General features: G+C 33.6%; 2 protein-coding genes and 1 long non-coding RNA gene across 8 annotated transcripts in view; 2 read left to right on the forward strand and 1 right to left on the reverse strand.

Moving 5' to 3' along the window:
• The window catches only part of LOC123705151 (protein AF-10), a 37995-nt gene extending 27626 nt beyond the window's left edge, over positions 1–10369 (forward strand). For 4 of the 6 annotated variants that reach the window (XM_045653804.1, XM_045653808.1, XM_045653809.1 and 1 more), the window contains 5 exons: positions 1639–1810; positions 3487–3604; positions 6409–6543; positions 7189–7307; positions 7579–10369. In XM_045653804.1, coding sequence (XP_045509760.1) covers positions 1639–1810; positions 3487–3604; positions 6409–6543; positions 7189–7307; positions 7579–7617 — 583 coding nt within the window. In that variant the 3' untranslated portion in view covers positions 7618–10369. Of the gene's footprint in view, positions 1–1638; positions 1811–3486; positions 3605–6408; positions 6544–7188; positions 7308–7506 lie in introns of all 6 variants that reach the window. The other 2 variants (XM_045653806.1, XM_045653807.1) reach the window with 2 other exon arrangements.
• On the reverse strand, positions 7101–7634 carry LOC123705152. Its single transcript, XR_006753264.1, has 2 exons — positions 7574–7634; positions 7101–7275 (listed from the first exon to the last, which is right to left on the reverse strand). It is a non-coding gene; the product is annotated as an uncharacterized LOC123705152 (long non-coding RNA).
• A 1781-nt stretch (positions 10370–12150) lies between the features above and the next one.
• The window catches only part of LOC123705237 (sensory neuron membrane protein 2-like), a 31349-nt gene continuing 20464 nt past the window's right edge, over positions 12151–23035 (forward strand). Inside the window, exons 1-4 of the mRNA XM_045653934.1 lie at positions 12151–12270; positions 13094–13251; positions 13767–13908; positions 19629–19889. Coding sequence (XP_045509890.1) covers positions 12151–12270; positions 13094–13251; positions 13767–13908; positions 19629–19889 — 681 coding nt within the window. The remainder of the gene's footprint in view (positions 12271–13093; positions 13252–13766; positions 13909–19628; positions 19890–23035) is intronic.

The raw sequence follows: 23035 nt of genomic DNA on the forward strand, positions 1-23035 counted from the left end.
TTACTGCAATCTTTGATGCAGCATTTTCTTTACAACTGTTTGTAAAAGTTGTAGAAATTATTTCTTTGAGTAAAATTTTCTATCTATTATATTAAGAGTAATTTCCCTCCAGGTGGTATTAGAAAATTCCACCCTGTATGAATACACAAATAAATTGAGCGGTTGTTGAAGTGCGCGATGTGACGCAAATTACCGTTGCTATAGTAACGCACCTTAAGAGGACTTATAAGTGTAATCTTTACAAATACACGGCCAATTAGCGGCAAATGCAGCGCACCGCATAGAAGCGTTGCCATAGTTACGCGTACCTCACTTTGAACTCTTAGTAATTTGTACGTATTACTTTATGATAAACCTATACAAATAAACAAACAATTAGCGGCAAATACAGCGCACTGCAGAAAATTGTTGCCATAGTTACGCTTGTTACGACTGAGCACTTAGTACCTGTTGCATGTAATACGATATAATTATACAAACAGAATGGGCGCCGGTTTTGGTGATCCGTATAGTATTTCTACTTAGATATAAAAGCTATGCAAGTACTCTAACAAAATAGGTTTCAGCTCTAGTGCACCACACATCACCTGTGCTTTTATCATAGTTAAGTTATGCATTCACTATGTTGTTAGTACATGTTGCATGTAATAGTGTACGAATACACGTACACTACTTTGTAACAATCAGAAGCAAAGCAACGTAACGTTACGTGTAAGCTGGATATGTTGCATTTAAATCCATAGTTTCATGTACGCTTGGCATTCAGAACGTGTAGCGTACATGCTCATAATATACAAAAACAACATCGTTGCCATAGTTATTGTGCGTACTTTACCAGCACATACTATGCAAATAACGTTATCATATAGAGTAGTATCGCATGCTTACGTATTAGTACGTGTTGCATGTAACGCGAACGCATAACACGTACAGAATGAGCGGCATTTGTAGCGAGTCACACATCACCGTTGTCATAGTTTCTGTACGTACATTACCAGCACACTATTATGCAAATAACATCATAATAATATAGAGTAGTATCGCATGCACATTAGACAGATGTGATGCCTCGTACATTAGCGTTGCCATAGTTACGTGTACGATTTGCCTTTAGTACGTGTTGCATGTAACGCGAACGCATAACACGAAGAGAATGAGCGGCACTTGTAGCGCGCCACATATCACCGCTATCATAGTTGCTGGACTACGTACGGACGTTACCAGTACTATGCATAATTACAAACAACATGATCATATAGAGTAGTAAAGCACGCTTCCGCATTAGTACGTGTTGCATGTAACACCAACAAATAACACGTATAGAATGAGCGGCACTTGTAGCGCGCCACACATTACCGTTGCCACAGTTACGTGTATGCTTTGCCTCTAGTACGTGTTGCATGTAACACCAACAAATAACACGTACAGAATGAGCGGTACTTGTAGCGCGCCACACATCACCGTTGCCACAGTTACGTGTACGCTTTGCCTCTAGTACGTGTTGCATGTAACACCAACAAATAACACGTACAGAATGAGCGGTACTTGTAGCGCGCCACACATCACCGTTGCCACAGTTACGTGTACGCTTTGCCTCTAGTACGTGTTGCATGTAACACCAACAAATAACACGTACAGAATGAGCGGCGGTTGCAGCGCGCCGCACATGCTGGGCAACGAGCTGAACCCGGAGAGCGGTGCGGCGGCGCGGCTGCAGGAGCAGCTGAGCGCGGAGCTGGCGGCGCACGCGGCGGGCACCGGCGGGCCCGAGCCGCTCGTGCCGCCGCCGCTCATCAACAAGGCGGCGCCGGTATGTATGCCTACATGACTACATTACACACGTTACTTATGTTATATATTAGTTTACAACTTACAATCAAAACCCTGAACCGGATCGGTTAAAATCCTTATTGACTGATTTTATCTGATAAAATCAGTCAATAAGGATTTTGACCGACGCCCTTAGTCAATAACCTTATTGACTAATTTTACCGGTCAATAAGGTTACTGACTGGTTCAGAGTTTATTGACTCATTATTTCTGCAGAAAATCATAAAACCAGATTTAAAATTAAATTAGATACCTAAAATATATATACTTTCGTTTTTACATTTTAAATTAGCTATATACATTGTATTTTATTTGCAATGTTCATATTTTATTTGATCCTCAACAAACAACATTTCATTCAGCTACTATTTTTTATCAATCTAGTATCATCAGAAGACTTTATTAACAACTATAGCTCATTTAAAAGACCTTGCCAAATAATAACATACATTTAATCGTCACAACAAAGAGCTCTGTTATTCACATAATGTACTTTTGTTAGTCTAATAAATAGTTGCCAATCAACGATTACTAGGTACTTACTAATTGAAGCCAATATTGAAAATTCACTAGTACAAGATTGCATTATTCCCCAGTCAATTTTTACTCCACCCCAGCCTGCAGTAATCCTATTACATACTATCTTTCCGCCCGCGGCTTCGTCCGCGTTGTCATAGCAAACTGCCAAGGGAACGTTGATTCACCGCGGTAAAAAGTAGCCTATACATTATACAACCATCTTGTCTTCTCACTGTTTTCATTCATATTTTATTCGATGTGACGTGAAATAAATAAACACACCACTTCATTTGTAATAGTAATATCAGCTCACCCCAATTAGTTATTTATTAAATATTTTACAGTCCTAATTCAAGGGGAGGCAAAGACAAAGGAATAATTAAACTGTTGCCGTTCAGCCATACTTCATTTATAAATTCTGCAACTTATACGTTTACTTTTCACCTTTTAAAAGAGTAACTATCGTGGAGTTTTTTTGTCGGTTCTTCTCAATAGATACTGCTTTCCAAATCGATGGTAAATTTTAAAAATATGTTATGACGATTCAACGTTGCTTCTAGAAAAAATTTAAATGAATAAATAAATGTTTGAATTTAAGTTTTGTCTGTCCAAAGCCAAGATGTAATTGGTAAATGATTATAATTATAGTTTTTAATATAAGAAATTAGTATCAATAAAATCTTTCTGATTTTCAGTTATATTTTTTTTACCTACACGACTCTCTTTCATCTATTTCGTAGATGGCGGCTTTAAAATTACTATATGTATATAACTAGCTTTCCACCGGCGGCTCCGCCCGCGGTTTCAAAGAAAAACTCGCATAGTTCCCGTTCCCGTGGAATTTCCGGGATAGAACCTATCCTATATTACTCGTGGATAATTTAGCTTTCGAATGGTGAAATAATTTTTAAAATCGGTCCAGTAGTTTATGAGCCTATTCATTACGTAATCAAACAAACAAACAAAGTTTTCCTCTTTATAATATTAAGTGTAGACTAGCTTTCCACTCGCGGCTTCAAAAGTGTCTAAAATGTAATAAATTATACATATAATCCACCACTCTGGCCAAGTGCGGGTTGGTTGGTTTTATACTATGTATACTGTATAGTGATTAACTTATTCCCATACACCATACAGTTGCTCGGTGCGAGCTCAATCCGCGGCGGTTCAAGCGCGCAGAGCCTCGACCAGCTGCTCGAGCGGCAGTGGGAGCAGGGATCCCAGTTCCTGATGGAGCAGGCGCAGCACTTCGACAGTATGTACTGCGTGTTGTGACGTTTCTTGCAGATGTGGTTCGTGGGCGTAATTCGGTTTCGACAAAAAAAAAATTAGAAAGAGGGGGGGGGGGATAATTGAACTTGGGGTATTTGTAATTTTCAATAAGTATACTATGCAAAGGAATAAGGGTGGATGGTGTTGTTTGGTGAACGGATGGTGAACAGTTTACACTTTTACATATTCAACATTGCTAACCGGCATCAGCCATCTTGACTACGCGAATACCATTCAGTGTTGCCAATATAAATGTACTCTTATTACAACAATATTAATTAGGATTTATTTTAGTTGTTTGACATTTTATTTTCAACACCAAACCTAATGACAAACGTGAAAAGTTACTAAACGTCAAGGCCCATATTCTCTTGAATGGTATATTAGTGTATGTAGTTATAATATCGAATGTAATGGAACGGAAATCGAATTACGACCGACCGCCACCAACGGATGCACGGGACACAATTCACCTAAGGACATAGAATCCGCTTCACTAGTGGTAATTAATTTTAAGCTATAACTTGGTTTGGGATTTATACTAAATCGCTTATATATTAGATAACGTAGCCGAGTCTTGTGCCTGTGGCTAATGTATGCAGTTTTGAGCAGCGATAAATCATTCTTACAATAACGCCTACTAGGACAGCGTAGATCACTTTGTTACACGATTTTATAGACTTTTTAAGTGATGGGTTAAATCATTATGTTTTGTGCATCAGTTTTAACATGTACAAATAAGATTATTTGTATAATTTGCAGTCTTATTTAGTGCAAATATAATAGGTTATTGAGGTTTTCGTTTTATATTATTCCACAATCAGATAAAGGATAATTACAAAATGTATGAAAAATATAGCACCACGTGAGAAATTTCGATTGATTGGAAAGATCTATTATAGAATAAAAATATATATGTACACACAAAAACAGCATTATAGTCCACAAAATGAAGTGTAATTAAAAAAAAAATATTCGAAATTTACGAGTGTGATGGCAAATCTGGTACGAGTAAAATGAAAAAAACAAAATACAACCCTAACCTAAATTGTTTGGTAACATTTGGTTTAAATGTGAGTTTTGGTATTGTACACAATATTATAGTACAGATAAGATCTATTACAGTATGCAAAAAAAAGTAATCGAGGGATTCTTTACGCGATCTTACAATAATTTTATATTTTGAGAAATAAATAATTTGAGAACAAATAAGATTCTATCCGTCACTTGGTTCCGGCTTTGATGCTAAGGCTGAGTGCGTATTTTTTATATATACCACTGCTCGTTCTATAGATTTTTTTTCGGTTTACTGTTAAATGTTTATTACATACTTTGATATCACTACATATAAAGAAAAAAATTAAACTAAAACAATATACGAACTTAGCCAAAAGTCTATCATATTTTATATATCGATTTTTACTAAAATAACGGCAGTGGTGTTTTAAATTTAGACAAATTTTATTCATTTTTATTTTAACACATTTATTTACAATCTATTGTTTTAATTAGCCTTATAATCCTTAGTATTGAGATAAAGATCGATGTATTATTTTCTTTTCTTATTTTTTTTAAGTAGCGTAAATTTAATTTAGTCGAAAGCTTAAACGTATCTTATTTTGGAATGTTTCAGACGGCTTCGTTCATTTATAATTTACATATGTACTAAAATCTATTCTATGCACTATTTTCATCACGCTTTTCAACACCAATACACTCCTATTGTTCTTATATTAATTATGTCGCTTTTGAACTTTTTAATATGCATGACCCTCAATAATGTCTGGATATGTAAGGGTGGATCAAAGAGTTTGCAAAATGGACCTTCGTAACATACGTATACGCATTTGAAGGCGGCCATAAAATGTTATTACCTCCACAGTCCACTACAATATCTCACCCAATTCAATTTAATTATTTTTAAATACTCCCAATTCAGGAGGATCACGTTTTTTTATCACGAGTGGCTTTTAATTATTATCAACGCTCCCTTTACATTTATATTGCACAGTTATTACAAATCTTTTGTTCTCAAAATTTCAACAGGTTAAAAGAGATGCCGTAAATAGAAGCCATATTTTGTGTAAAAGCCTGGTTTTCCTTACTTCCGGCAGACATTGTTTCCTCATTTTGTTTGTGTCTATGGGAAGACTTAATAAAACTCTTTCAGTGTATAACAATGTGTAACATAATAAAGTGACTCCACCACCCAGCGTCCTCTCCATTCTGTGAACTTTGTGAACCGCCGCTTCATTTAATTAAGGTCTAGATTAATTTTTTGCTCAACATGCTTTATAAATTGCATTTTATTTTCTAACTCAAATTTAACAGACAAAGGGAGCTCTTTTGTCTCATTTGCTTTAGTGTGTCTTTTGAGACATCCTTAGACCATAAAAATATGCGACACAATGAATCGTAATTAAAATAAATCAACAAACAACAGTGTTAGACCTATGAATTTAATTTTGCTAAAGACTTGTGACTTTAGTGCGCTCATTGTTTTTCTTTATTTTGACGACAGTATAGCGTAAGTTTTAATTACTTTTTCTGTTTATGATGTTGCTTAATTTGCCCTTTTCATACTTTTAAAACTTTCGCTACAGTGTCGTTCGGCAAGTACCCGCTGCAATGTTTTATGTTATCCCGCTTCGTAACGGAACGCGGTTATTTCGGTCCAGCAAGCAAGGGGAGCCTTCTGCGATTTTTTATAATGTGATTGTAAATGGCATCATAAAGGTTCGCGCGGACGACCCGGAGAGTGATCTAAGAATGATTTGAATTTAACAGTTGCCTCGTTGCTGTCCTGTCTGCACCAACTCCGAACAGAGAATGTACGTTTAGAAGAACATGTTGGCAATTTGCTTCAGCGGCGTGACCACTTATTGGCTGTCAATGCCCGTCTCGCAATACCGCTCACCGCCGGTATGTTGCCCTGCAGTGGTCACCTCACTGCATGCTTACAATTAAATACCCTCGAATTACGACCTCCACCTGACCCCTCCTCACCCGCAGTACAAAGTACACCACTCATTAATCTTATCGACGGTCACTTTAAGTGGCAATAGTTTCATTAATTTTTCGCCACTATAATCATTAGATAACCCGATTATTCCATGCACGTGATTGTTCAGTGTAGGAATGTTTTTAATCTATGTTTAAATATGGATAGTATCAATTATGATTTCGATTACGTATTGCAATTATTTTATTTTTCTTTTGTTTTTATCAGGCTTTTAATGTTGTTTCTAAATCGATAAGATACGCTATGGGATATAAATAATCTTAATGCGTGTCTTACACTTACGCTGATTGCCTCGACAAAGCCGTAACCAGCAGATATATGAATAAAAAATGGATTTTAACACACATACGTAGGTAATCTACGAAATTTAGTAAACTTGATATGAACACCTTATATTCATAAGCCTACATATATTTATATATCATACAGGGTGCTTTGAATCGAGGAATAGGCATACTGTCACCTATATAAAGCCATCTTTATTATTTAAATATAATATGTATAAGCAAAACAATGGATAAGTAAATATTCTGTTTATGGGGTAGTGACCCCAGGTCCTCCGGAGCCCCCTCGATGCCCACGCGAGGGCACTTCGCAAGTTAGGCCTCCGCCCCCGCCGCCAGTGCGAGCACCTGAAAACATGAACGCTGAACGTCAACACCAGGTATTGCAAATAAATTATTATGGTCTGTCTTAAATCTGTCTCTTCTTAATGTACAATATATATAATACCTATATTTTTCCTTTGAGTTATTTTGTATAGCTTGCACTTGGGATCATCATAAGGAAGGGTTTATAATCTGTATTACTATTTTATACTCGACCCCGTGCGCTGTGTGTGAAACGTATATTTTCTTTTTTAGTCGCTTGCCATGGAGCAACTTAACCGTTACTTTTGAACGCGTGATAAGTAATGGAGACTTATTTGACCGTAGCTGATAATGCGCGAGGTACCGCCGAAGCCGCCCAGCTGAAATGAGCCGGGCGGGCCAGCCGGGCCCAGCCGACCGGACCCGCTGCGGACCGTGCAGGCCTTCATCAACTCGGAGCAGCAGCAGCGCCGCCGCCCCGACTTCTCCATCGAGTCCATTCTCAAGTACGACTAGACGCGCGGCCTGCTGCGCCCCGGCCCCAGCGCCCCCGCGCCCTGCGCCCTGCGCCCTGCGCCCGCGCCCGCGCGCATTGCTCCCGCGCCCCCTGCGCCCCCGCGCTCCGGTCTAGCCCAATTGTAGCTTAGGTGTAATTGTGTTGTAAATAAAGTGTGATGGACGAGGAGTGGATCCAAGAATAAGACTGAGAGTTTAACCGAAACAGGGTCTAAATTAATGAATTTAGACTATCCGCGAGCGCGCCTCGTGCGCTGTGAGGGTTTTAGTCAGAGCATGGCGACTGTGCACATTTGATTGCAAATTATGGAGATGGTTATCGTTTACACCGCACGTACAAAGCTTGGCCACTTGACGTAAAGACGTTTCACCGAACGGGATGCATTGTTCGATTAGTTTGATGTTTTGTGCAAATATAACCGATAGCAAATGTGAACATTCTGTATCATAATGTGGTACTTACTATTGTGTCAACTTAAATGTCTGTATTGTATCGTAACGTTAGAGAAATGTTTAAACAGTTTTAATGGTACTCGGTGTTTAGTAGATAAGTTATGTGTGTTTCGGTTTCCATGCTTTATGTTTTTAATTAGTACGAGTTATTTAAATGTCTATGCAATGATAAATTATATAATTTGTTATACCTGTGCGAAATATTTTGTGGACCTGAATTTTACTACTTTCTGACGATATATAAAAATTTAGATAATTGAATTAAATGTTAATGATAATTTTAACTTGGTGTTTTTGTGTCTATTAATGAAATCAGATTATGAATGTTTAAGTGTGTGTTCTATACCGATATTCAATAGGCCGTTTAAGTGTTGTAGTGTGCATAATGTTAGCTAAGAGTTTCCTTTCATTTAGCTATTTCCAAAAAAAAAAATAGATGGTTAAATTGTAAATCTAAGATCTATGTAAGGTATATGGATGTTATATTATATACAGATTAGACCTTTAATCATCTCATTAAGTATATTCGAATTCATGTCTATTTATTGCTGTAACATCAATGTGTGTAATTCAATATTTTTGTATAGAAATAAATATCTATGTTACATTAGCACTTAATTATTACGAATATTATGGTCGTTGTGTTTTAAAATTACTTGGTGTAAATAGTATATTAGTGTAAGGTTAGATAGAGACTCAGTGTATCGGCTACTTGCCCCGTGGGTGTTTTAATGGATTTTTACGATCCCTTAGATTATGTATGTTTAGAAAAATTAAAGTCTTCATATTTGTCACTACGTTTGCGGTAATTAAATTTTTGCAATGTAAGAGAGTCCCTTCATGTTATCGATCGCGCTCCCACTTTCCCTATATTTTTTTTCAAAAAAAACTTCATCTCTTCTTATTCAAATTATCTTACTTTTGTAATTATATTATCTTCTGATCAACGCGCTAACAAATCGTTTGAGTTACTGATTGCTTGAGTTCACCGTTTCATATGAACGCACACTCACCCACTTTTAATCCTAATAGAAAACTTTTTATGACATAAAAGAGACGGAAAAGGGTCTAACCATATTTTGTATCATCTATAAAATTGTTTATGTAAGCGTCACATAGGGAAACGATGGGAAAGTAACAGGGATCTATTTAAGATGATTGGCCCTTAGTTTGCGCGGGCGCATTGAGATGCTCATATTATGTATAATTTCCCTTTTTAATATATTTTATAAGCTCTGTGGGAGTAACGAATTTTTAATTATTATTATTTCCCTATTAACACTAACTTTTACCAAAATCCGTCCGATTGATTTTATTAATTTGATATATTGACCACGTTATACAAAACGAAGAATACATTTTAAATTAATTGTACATAATATTATTTCCCACGGAGCTGTATTTCTGGATTGTATACATATAGTATAGCCATTTTTATTGACTAATAAGATAATGTTCGTTTTAAAACTTTTTTATCTAAATTATTGCATATGTATATTTTAAATGACTTCACACAGTAATTATTGGGATCTGTTAGATTTTACTTTGATGTATTTGTATATTGCTCCATTTTACCATTTCTGTGTATTGAAATATAGTGCTGAAATATCTTCTTGGAATCAATAGCTAGCGACAATGTTTCGTATAATAAAGGCTACCTGGCACAATAAATAGATAGTTGCAGATAAATACTTTCCTAAGTTAGCATAATTTCACGACGTACAGATCCCAAACGACATTCTCTTATTTTATATTCATCTAAGTGACGTAGATTGCATCGAGCTTGCACAAATATATTTTTGTAAATACATACTTATAAATTTCATTGCATTTAATGTTTCCAAAACGACCGGTCGAAGTGTATTTTATTGTTATTATTAATTATTTTAAGTATTGACTTTTAAAATTATTGAATTTTGACATTTTTTTATGCTATTTGTTAAATAATTTAATGATGCCGATAGCAACAGCTATTCGTATATGTTTTAACGTCATTATTTTTTTACATGTAATATACATTATTATATAGTTGAGACACGGACGAAATATAAAAAATGTATTTAAAATTTTAATGTTTCTGCACTCGGCTGGTTTAGATATAGATAAATTATTTGTCAATTGTCAAATGTACCATTATCCCTAAATAAAGATATTCAATAAAGTATGATTTGTGGTATCATTTTATAAAACAATCCCAACCATTCCAAATTTTGTAATTTTCACAAACAACACGCTAATTAAAGAAATTCCAATATCACTATCGTATCAAGGCTATTATCAGATAAATAAGTCTTGCATTATATTTACACAAAACTAAGTAATTATGATATCAATAAAGAATATCGATCTCACTCACTGCTTTAAATAAAATTCATCGCGAATTTTCTGAACACTATTTACAGGACAATTAAAGCGCGATTGAGTGAAAAAGTCACGATATCAATAATATAAGTAAAGAATTTACGTAGTATTTTACAACAGCTATAAAGATAATTGCTAACTGATTTACAACCGACTTTGAAAAAACGAGGTTCTGTATTCAAGCAACAGCAATCAATCAAATCAACGTTTGTGCTTTCGAGTTTTACAATACATAACATATCCATGAGTTCATTTAATTAAATTTATTTTTAATGTTTAGTATTTTATATAAGTACTAAACATTAAAAATAAATTTAATTAAAACGATTGCGAAGTAATGTACATAATATATTTTTTTGTAATATGAATAAGACTCGAGCATAGTTACGTAATTACCTAGATATACCTACTGGCTACTTTTCTCTGGCTACGGCAATGTGGTCGCGGAAGAATTCAACCAATACCCGCGGCCCCATCATTGAAGCAGCTCGACGGAACACAGTGGAGATTTAGTCAGTAAGAATCCGACATAACGCACGGCTCCCTTCCCGGGGGCTGTGCGTATCTATGCAAGATTTCCCATTAAAAAAACGGGTACGGCAATGTCTTCGTATTATTGTAAAATATGACAATGACTACTTATTATTAGCTACATAACCCACGGCTCCTTTCCCGGGGGCTGTGCGTATCTATGCAAGATTTCCCATTAAAAAAACGGGTAAGTACGGCAATGTCTTCTTATTATTGTAAAAGAACATGACAATGACTATTATTAGCTGTTAAAAAATATACCCTTTCTACTTTAAGAATTCGCTGATTTAAAAAAACAATCACAAATAAATTAATTGCTAATAATGGCATTCATTTCATTAATGAAATTAAAACAATTGCTAATGAATGAAAACCATTAGAATTTTTATTTTCCATTATACTCCTGATATACTTAATTAAGTGATAATTACTGATTATCTGCTTTGACTCGGATATCATTTTATTTTTATTAATATTGTAACTAGTTAGACCCGTACATTTTATTTAAATGATAAATGTACATTAATATTTGATATTTTGTATTGCTAACGTTTGATCGAAGACGGTGATGTAGGTTTCACACGTCTTTTATGATTGTCTGAACCTATGAAACTAACTACCACTGAGTTAGACCATGCCATTTTATACCCAAAGAGTTTAATTACATGATCTTTAACGTATTTATAATAAAATTCATTAGTATTTAAAGTGGCAACGGGCAAACTAGACAAACCGTTACATTAGAAAGTACTTTATTTCGCAATTACCCAGGTGTAAAAATTAGAATTATTTCGGAATATTTTCTGCTCTTCTATTGTCAATATAAAGTGTTTTTAAAGCAAACAAATACGTATAAAATACTTACAGTTGGAGATGGCCTGAATTAAAAAAATATACTAATAACACGCATAAAATAAATCATCCAGACAACGATCTCTAATCAGATATGTACGTCGCTATCAATAGAAAATAAATTAACAATTACACACTATCATCATTAACTCCGCGGGTTTTGTAAACTCGTATTATGTTCATTTACAACTAATTTACTACAAGATGTGTTCGTTGTTTGTATGCGGCGTCTCCAGCGCCGTATTAGGCGCTGCATTAGTTGTTGTGAGTTGCGTAGTTAGTTTCGTAGTTGTTCCCGATATCGTAGACAGGATGATTATTGATGTAAGTAAACTTTTAGTAAGAGTTTTCCTCGAGACACCGAACCTATACACTAATTTTTAAATGGTTCTAATTTGTATAAACCACGAAAGTGACACGTGTCCGCAACTTTGCGTTTCACAATGAAATAAATTATTTTACATTTAATACTCATATAATAACTGTAAACCTATTAAAAATTGCACTAATCTGTCGAAACGTTATTCGCTTTTTATCGTGTGACTGAATATTCACTTGATTGATTCTTACAAGGCGCATTATTAATTATGTACAAAATAAGTATATCATATATTAACAACGGCTTAATAAATTATATTAGATATTCAACGTGTGTAATTGATTTTATGCCCAGCATCGGTAAATGGCTTTATGACTAAGTATGTATTATTTTTTGTGCAAAAAAGTTCATTGATACATTTGCAAAAAAGAACTAAAGTTATTGAAATATTTGTTATCTTATCGTACATCATGTACGAGTATCTATCTAACTTTGCAGGGGGACATAAAATCGATTAAATCCGATGCTAAATCTACTGCTACTGTGATATTATAATTGTGTTATTTACTTCTACTCATATTGTAAAGAGGAAAGATGTTTTATATGTATTGTACAATTTAAACAAAAAAAAAACTTGATCGATTTTGAAAAATATTAATGAATTCTTAGGACGACATCTTTATCTAGTGACCCATGATGATATTTTTTGCGCTGAGTCTACTGGCGGACGTCCGGCTAGGTTATAAAATCATCCGTCAATAAAAAACTGTATTATTAAGATATCTGAAACAACCTTACAAAACTTAACTAAACTAACTTAAATTATAGGAGGTAGCTCTAGTTAATAATACCGAAGCTTTGGAAAGGTTTGAGGAAATACCTTTCGCACTATCGTTCAAAATAAGGATTTTCAATATCTCCAACCCAGACACTGTCCTCGCCGGTGGGGTACCCGCGCTCAACGAAGTGGGTCCTTACGTTTATAAGTAAGTTTTAAATATCTCACATATTTTATTTTAAATATATACAATTTGTCACCGTTAAATATCTCTCCTGATGCAAGCAATATTATATAATAATAATTATGGAAGAAGTCTAGGAGATCACTAACTATGGAGAGGACCGCCATTTGTACATACATATTTTTTTTAATTTTATGTTATTTCTGTATTATTTTCTTCTGTTTGTTCAATAAATGTGACTTAACTGCATTAAATGTAGGTATTATTATTCTAATTACATTACGAATTAATTAGATTCTTGGTTTAAATATAAACTTTATTTATAAGCCTTTTTCAAATACAATAATATGAGTATTTTTTTAATTATTCTCCTGGAAAAGTACAAGGTTATGTTTACATAAACAACAAGTAACAAGGTTGTTTTATTTTAGGAAAAAGGTAAGTAAAAGGACGTATTGATTAGCCGTAGGCGTTTTCTTCCTTGCGAAGTTTGTAATTAATTCGCAGTAATAGGTATTAACGAGAATAACATTTAAAAGGTTGTACAATCGGAGGGAAGTAGAAGAAATGGAAGTGGATGTAATTAAATACCGGATGAGAGATATGTTCGAGTTTGATGCTGAAGCCTCTTATCCTTACACAGAAGACGACCTCGTTACCGTAGTCAACATTCCATACCACGTAAGTGATTTCAGTTATTTACCTATTTCAGAACTAAAACTATACCTAGCTGCTATAATAGTTACCTATACGTAATTATATAGTTTTGAAAATCATCTATGTTAGTCTATAACATATTTTTAATAGTTACCTAATATCCTTAATAAAATCTCTGGGATCTGTGCTTATATTAATTATAACTTATTTCTTTCAAGCTTTGTATACACTTGATTTAACTCTGTAAAGGTACAAGGACTGCATTATTATATCACTTCACTTTTTAACCGACTTCAAAAAAAAGGAGGAGGTTATCAATTCGGCCGGTATATTTTTTTTTTTTTATGTATGTACACCGATTACTCCGAGGTTTCTGAACCGATTTACGTGATTCTTTTTTTGTTCGATGCGGGATGGTGTCGAATTGGTCCCATAAAAATTTTATTCGGATAGGCCCAGTAGTTTTTATTTTATGAGCATTTTTGTCTGTAGGTATTTGTAAATTTTGCAAGTGCAAGTTTGAAGTCTTTAACGCTGTTTTTAACGCAGTTATCACTTGTTGTACAATTGACTTAATATTAATATCTAAATAATTTACTCCAACTTCTCAAATTCACAAGTAAATGACCTTTCAAACTTATAAAAAACTATAGAAAATTTATTAAACGAATACTCAATAAGCATTTGAAATGTCATCATAATTCATAAGCGACTTCGCAGAGCGATTGATAAAATTGTTAAATAAATAAATGCGAATAAACAACAAAGGCATTGCGAAATACTCATAATCTATGAATAATGAAATAGCTGATCAAGTATTGAAAAACTAAGTTAAGTATAGTACCTAACAATAGACTATAATAGCAGTCTTGACTCTTGAAAAGTGGTTCGATTAAAGCTTGAAACAAGGTATGGAATTTCACTTTCCAACTATCCCGCAGGAACTCTTTTATGAAATTAACTGATACAAGGTAGATTTTATTAAAAATATACAGTACCTAGAAATCCGCTGACTATCACCGAATAAGCACAATTATGTACTACGAACGTCATGCTATTACACTTTTATGTAAATATTGGTTATTTTCCTGATAATAATGTCGAGTGTCCGAACTAATGAAGGTAGGTAAATCTAATTAATTAACTTTTCTGTGATTTTTTTTTCTTCATCGAAAAGTTAGATTTGTCTAAGCATTAAATAAGTTTTATCCAATAAAGCAATTAGATTCCGGTCTTCCCTGTTCATTCACATGCTGGGGGTAATTAATCTTGTCATTATAATGATGGCAACGTTTCCATTGTCTAGATGTGCGGTTTTCACACATACCTATAAGGATAGTGTAATTGCGAAATGGTGTGTACTTTGTACCTACTAATAATATGAAAAAATTGAGCAACTGTCTTCTAAGTAATTCCAAGAAGACAAAAACATCTCAATATGTTTACTTTACAAACTAACTTATGAGATTTAAACGTAAAATAGAAAAATGTTTGCGTAGTCATAACAAAAACACAAATTCAGGGCCTTTATTAAGTATCAACATTCACCATCACTAATTTGACGAGCCCATTGTATTGACAGACCATTATACGACGCACTTTACCGGCGTCACATGCATCCCGGTAAATCAGATATCGGAATGTTGTATATTTTGTAATTGGGCTTTTGTACCTCGTACTCTATTGTGGTTCGCGTATGCCCTAATGGATTTTAAAATTACTATAATAATGTTTTACCTACAAAGTGGTGAAAATCAATTATCTTGATACTTAAAATTAAAACATAGTTTTATAAATTATAATATCTATTGACCATAATAATTCATAACATCGTTAGATAGATAACTAAACTGCTTAATTGATAATTAGTAGTATCTATATAAATTATGGTAATAATAATGATGGTACCTAACTATTGTGATTTAGGGAAAACGGTAAGTAATATATACATATTATATGTAACTACCTAAGTACTTCCCTAGCTGATGATTTTCGTTATAACAAATGCATGTAGTCTTTTATATGTTTGATTATTATTAATCGACTCTATAAATTGTAAATGATATTGATTCTCATAATCCAACGCTCCCGAAGTGGAAGCCAAAAATTTTCTAAAGTTTTCTGTGTTCCAAATTAGGTACGTTTATTTAATATATTTTATTATTAGTTTTAGGCAATATCTGTATCTAGTTCGATCTATTGTATGTTTAAGCCCTAAAAATGGTCATAATAACGATGAAATAATAAAAGGCCCTGCAGGGGCTATTTCAAAGGCAATCCGAGATTAATGAAACAAAGGGAAGCGTGTTTTGCAATAGGCAATACCTAAATGGAAATTGCATTCTCAATTAATACGGATCATTAGTAACAGTAGTGCTTATCGACCAGCTTTTAAAATATGTTGCTAATTCATTGTTCCGCTTATATTCATTCATAATAAAATATCACAAAGATACAGATCTATAAAGTAAGTTAAAATAAGTATAGTATTGTTGTACTGTAACTTTGAAACTGTCCAGACATTTAGGTACCAATTGAAGGCACCGATTTGGGTAGCAGTGTCGCGATGGTAACATTAAGTTAAGGGTAATATTTTAGAAATCAATTGATAAAGCAGTATTTCAATAATTACATTTCATAACTTTAAAGGGACAAAAAGAAAATACGTATGTGATATAACAGCATTGCATTCTGTAAAAACTTAAAACTTAATCTTCACTTATACTTACTTTCAAACAATAGCCAAACATGAAACAACACTCGGGGTTAATTCTGGTCATGTGTATATTCACACATATACGTGAAAGCTAAATTCTTGAGTTAAATACCCAAACAAAACAAATTATACATATTTTAAGTACCTATACATAAATTGTGGACAATCCGTCGCGCCCTATTGTCGCAGATTTAATATCGAAATTCCAACCGGCACTGGTTTTGCACTTTTGGCTTATTATTCCTGTTATGTTTATGCATATGCGATACTCAAACATATGTAAAGCATTGGGATAATTAATTTATTATTACCTACTGACGAAATGAAATGAGTTTTACGGAATTTTCAGTGGGGTGGCGGAGGTATATAGCCACCTCCCTACTCCCTCACGGATTTAACCAGTTTGTTGGAGAACGGGAAGCCTCCATCGGATAATTGTGTTGTCTGATGCAGTCACCTGTTGCCTGCGTAGAGATCGGATTCTACTGTAATAAACATTTTTGCTTTCGTGAAAGTGCGAACAGCGTAATGTAGGTAATTGAAGTCCAAGTCCTGAACAAACGTCGGAGGAAACTCAAATTATATAGGTAATTTTAAGATTACTTCTGCGCTCCACATAAACCTCTGTATTATTATCAAATTATCAATATTCACTCAGCTAATTATAACTTACAGCCCTATACAGTTAATAACGGAGACATTTATTTATTTAAGTAGGTACCTATACTATACGTTATTAAATATTGTAACTCTGCACCATGCACGATACTTAGATATCAAATATAAAATAAAAGTACCTAATTATCAAAATCTTTCTATGTTACGAGTACCTAACTACATCCTCCGATAAATTAATGTTGTATTTACCTATGAAATTTGTATATTGAAATATCAAATAAGAACTCATGTTCAATAAGAATTTCTAAGGTACACCAATATAGATCACAATCCCTGCAATATGCGAGGTGAAGTCTTACAGTACAGAAATATTTCCTGTAAAATATATCATAGCCCGTAGCGATAAAATTATTTACCTATTTCACAAACATGATGGTATGTTCGTAACTTATAGGTACATGACTATTGACTATAGAGTTTATAACCCAATAATACTTTACTATCACACTATTTATAAAAATGTCTACAAAATAATTAGATCCATATTATAGAATATATACATCATATTGATTTCCCATCAATGAAACGGTTCCAGACATGTTCCAGACTTCCGACGATGTCAAAGCTTTGTGATGCCTAAAAGACGACAATTTTCTGTTTCCAACTCGGTCGCTCTAATTCAATTTTTAACCGACTTCAAAAAAAAGGAGGAGGTTATCAATTCGGCCGGTATATTTTTTTTTTTTTTATGTATGTACACCGATTACTCCGAGGTTTCTGAACCGATTTACGTGATTCTTTTTTTGTTCGATGCGGGATGGTGTCGAATTGGTCCCATAAAAATTTTATCCGGATAGGCCCAGTAGTTTTTATTTTATGAGCATTTTTGTCTGTAGGTATTTGTAAATTTTGCAAGTGCAAGTTTGAAGTCGGTTGTTTTTAACGCAGTTATCACTTGTAATATTCCTCTCCCTTTAAAGGTGGTTTCGAAATCTAATTTTTAATTTAATAATAATAATTAGTTATTAATCCGATATTTGTTATCTTTGCTTTCGTAATTCTATATCTAGGTTGAATAAAAGTGTTTCTTATCTTAATCACATTGCACTGGTATTTCTAAACAGTAGGCATAAGATAAATAAAGATACAGGTAATTGTTTATCAACATAAAAAAAATATTAATCATATCCATTGCTGGAATAGTAGGTACCTACTAGGTATACCTATGTTCTCATGAGAATAAATGTACAAATATACGTATAATCTAGATTCTAGGGTACAGATCTTGAGATAAATTAGAACTATGCACTATACAATGTAAAGTTTTAAAACTATTGTAACATAAAATTTATAAATTTATATTTAATATAGGCAACCATCGAAATAAATCATAGTACCTACTATTAGGTACCTGCCTAATGTTTTAATCACAAGACTAATGTTACTACTATACTATACTACTATACTTCTTTATTTAACTTAGGTACCACCTCCTTCCCTTTTCATATAGGTTTTTCATCGTAAATTCCCGTTTTAATCTACACTAATATTATAAAGAGGAAAACTTTGTTTGTTTGTTTGATTGTAATGAATAGGCTCATAAACTACTGGACCGATTTTGATGAAATTTGGCACAGACAATCTTTAGACCCTGAGAAAGAACATAGGCTACAAGAAATATATACCACGGGCGAAGCCGGGGCGGACCGCTAGTTAGCTAATAAAATCGAAATAATAATGCTTCAATAATTTTCCAATAAATTTTCATCAATCAATTCTTTTTTTATTTTCCGTTTAGACTAAATTGAGCCAAATTAAATTTTAAGTACCTACATAGGTATGTTCTGTGATATACCCCTGATATTACGAATATCAATGGTTCATTTTAAACTATTAATTTATTTTCATTAAACAAATAAATACCGACCTGTTATTCGGACTATTTTTGCTTTCCGGTACCTATTTTTAAGTAATTCTAGGTACGTGAATACATTATTAATACCATATAATTTTAATTTTGATCAGTTGCATTGTTACTGAATTACGAAATATATTCATGAAACTGATACATTCGTGATCAAATAGATGACAAATGGGACTCTCAAATTTAAATTAAGTAACGTGGAAATAATGATTATATTAATAATGATCATTATCATTATACATATAATGGAGTTGTGTTCTATATACAATAATAATAAATGTTAACATTAAATCGCTGTGCGACTGTATCTAAAATGTAAAATGAATTTAATTTTTTACAATTGCGAGCAAAAATATATTATATTTTATAAAGTTATAGAGCAGTTTAAAAGAAAATTAAGTCAGTGTAAAGGAAAATTTAATTTCCTTTACACTAACGCTGTATATTTTCATCATATATGTATAGTGGCAAATATCTTGTTTTCAGGGCATTCTGCAAATGGCTGAGAAATTATTCCCGTACCTCATGCTTGCGTTGAGTTTAGCCCTAAATAGCGTATTCGGGGAACACAATGGGCCAATTATGACGACCCGTGTTGGAGACTTATTGTTCGACGGCATTCCAATATGCAAGAACCCTGGGATTATAGGCGGTGTAGCCTGCGACCAAATTCGGACAATTGGCGCTGATGTAAAGAACTTAGTGGAACAGGAAGATGGCTCCCTAATATTCACTGTTGTCGATTATGTAAGTATGAAGCATCTTGTTGATATAGTCGAAAACATAACTTAAACGACATTTTGTTGTTGCGTATCAATATGGAATTTCTCAGTTGCAATCTAGTTGCTCTCGGATAAGGGTAAGCGAAATCTAAGTAAACAGCACGTGCACGTTTCCAAGCCTTCGGGAAATATAGATTTTATGTCTATTCCATATTGTAAATGTACTCAGCATTTCGTCATTCTCACTGATTCCACTGAACTGATATTCGATACAAACGGCTGGCGATCAGATTGAGCCGAACAAACAGCTAAGGGGCGCACCGAGATAGGGGTGCAAAAGTCAAAACCCCCCACACCCGGTTCATCATTTATTATCTATTTAATATCTTTTATATTGTACTTACACAAATACTTATTGTTTATTGCACGCTTTATTATATTTCATAAAATAATGTAAATTCTCAGTATCGTGTGTTAAAGTTAAAATGCATTATCCCGTACCTAGCTCGTATTATACGAGCTAGGTGCGCTATTTTTGGAAGCATATTAATATATGAGCTAGGTTTTAGCCCTTTCCAAGAATTAAAACGTAATAAAGTGCTGGAAAATTCTACTTTCAATTAAAATTCCATACTTTTTATATCGTTGAAAGAAAGTTTCCAACTTAATTAGCAATTCGTTTAAAGATAATTAACAATGATCCTCTATTCATTTTCTTGGAACACTGCACAGACTTTTGTAAGAGGACTTTATTCTCAACATACGGATGTGTTATATTCAAGCAACTCGGTACCTATGAATATTAATACAATATATTTTAACATCTTAAAACCATAAGTCTTTATTTCAATTACCATTTATATCGCCATTCAAAACTTATATAATATAAAATATTTAATTATTATGATATACACATTACACATAGAACTAAAAATTAACATTCACAATTTATTATTCAAATATTTCGTGCATAAAATATACCAAACGTACTCCAACAACACATTGATAATTAATTATGTTCTAATTGAAATGTGTTTCAAATCTATATAGGTATTGTATGCTTTAAACTATTATTTCACTGTAATCTATACATATAATAAATCTGTAGAAGGGTCAATTCTGTACATTGAAAATATTGAAAAAATAAATAGCAGGGGGTGTTACTGGATCGATACCAAACCCAAATATGTGATTAAAAAAATTTTTGTCTGTCTGTCTGTCTGTCTGTCTGTCTGTCTGTATGTGAAGGCATCACGTGAAAACTAGCGGTTCGATTTCGATGAAACTTGGTATAATTATACCTTATTATCCTGGGCGTAAAATAGGATACTTTTTATCCTGGAAAAATACGTTGAAAAAAATAAATCTTAATTTTTCAGTTTTATCCATAGACGTTGTTCCGTAGAACCGCGAACACACGTTGCGTATTATTATAGGCCTAGCCGTATTTGGGAATTGGGTCCAATAGATATTTATAAGATGTTATTGACAGAGGTACTCAAAATGGAGAAATAACCATCCACGCGAAGACCGACATCCGCGCGGACGGAGTCGCGGGCGGAAGCTAGTTAACAATAAAATAGATCACAATAGGCATTTCGAATTAGCCTCCTCCGGCTATATTAATTAGGTAGTTACAACATAAACGCCAATTCACATCATCAAAATGGCTGCAGGGTTTAATCGCTAATCGATTTAATTAAAACTGTACTAATTATAAAATGAAGTGCGGATTGTTTAGTCGTTCTGGTCTTTAGGGAGCAGTTATACGTCTTGGACCTGACCTTTATCCCGTCTCTCAATGCCTGGAGTTAATTACTCCTCCGTTGCATTACTGACTTAGTGCATAGTGTGGTTCATTAACTCGATTGGATGTCCTCGTCACTTCTATTTAACTAAAAGGACGGCTCACTTTATAATTTATTTAGCCTGCAGCTTTTATTGTTTAAATCACTTGAACACAAGTTATATTTCATTTGATATCAGTGTGTTTTGTCTTATAGTAACATGATCGCTTCTGTAACTATGAACATAATAACTGATGAATTGCAGGTGTTCATATTATGTTCATGTTATAAGTACCTATCATATCGTATAGTGTAGGTACCTACTCTCTCTGCTTTATAGTAAGCCTGAATTCAAAACATATACTTAAAAAAATGGACAACAAAATATCAGCCTGGAAAATTGGTGGTTGTAAAGCAACAAACACAACCCTTTCAACTTAATTACATGCCATTAGATGGTAACACAATGGAGAGGATTTATTCTATTTTAAAGTTTTGTTTTAAAACATTGCTTTCTGCCTTCCTTCCTTCGTCTCTTTCCTTCAAGAAAAAAATACGCATGAGTAAAAGAATAGCATATGCTTTTCGTATTCTGTCTGCAATACAAAAGCAAGGTAAAAAGACGAATATGTGTACATACGTGATAAAGGTGAAGTCTGCACGATGTGTGTGTGTGTAAAGAAAACTAAATGACATTGGTCGCTAGAGCTCATCCTGCTTAGTGCTTCCCTTTAACATTATTAATGCAAAACTTTTTACGGTCGAATATGAATATGTTTAGACGAGGTGGTGAATATGACATGCAAAAATAATTTTCTTGAAAATTTGTTAATAAAATAAAAAACCGAGAAATAATCCTTGTAACTATAGGGTTTAACTTAAACAATGACTAATACTATGTAAATAATACGGCCTTAATAGCTATATACAATATTATATTGGATACTAGTGGTCCGCCCCGGCTTCGCCCGTGGTAGGTACATATTTCGCAATAAAAGGTATGTCCTTTCTCGGGTATCAAAATATCTCTATACCAAATTTCATGCAAATTGGTTCAGTAGCTTAGGCGTGATTGAGTAACAGACAGACAGACAGAGTTACCTTCGTATTTATAATATTAGTATGGATTAATTAATATTAATATAGTATGGATTTATTACTATGTACTGAATACCTAAAGAACTTTCGAGTTAAAAATTTCGTCTGGAATAGTCTTAAAAAAAATTGATTTTTTTTAAAGTCTGTCGGTTGAAAGCCCTTGAAGACACTAGGTTGAAAATTATTTTTGTGTTGTTCATGTATTGAGGAAGGCTAAATTATGCTATCAAGCCTTGATCAATAAGATCAAGGGGGTTAACATTGAAAATGTTGCAAACGCGTAATT

The sequence above is a fragment of the Colias croceus genome, chromosome Z (genome assembly GCF_905220415.1).
Source record: "Colias croceus chromosome Z, ilColCroc2.1".
NCBI classification, from domain to species: domain Eukaryota; kingdom Metazoa; phylum Arthropoda; class Insecta; order Lepidoptera; family Pieridae; genus Colias; species Colias croceus.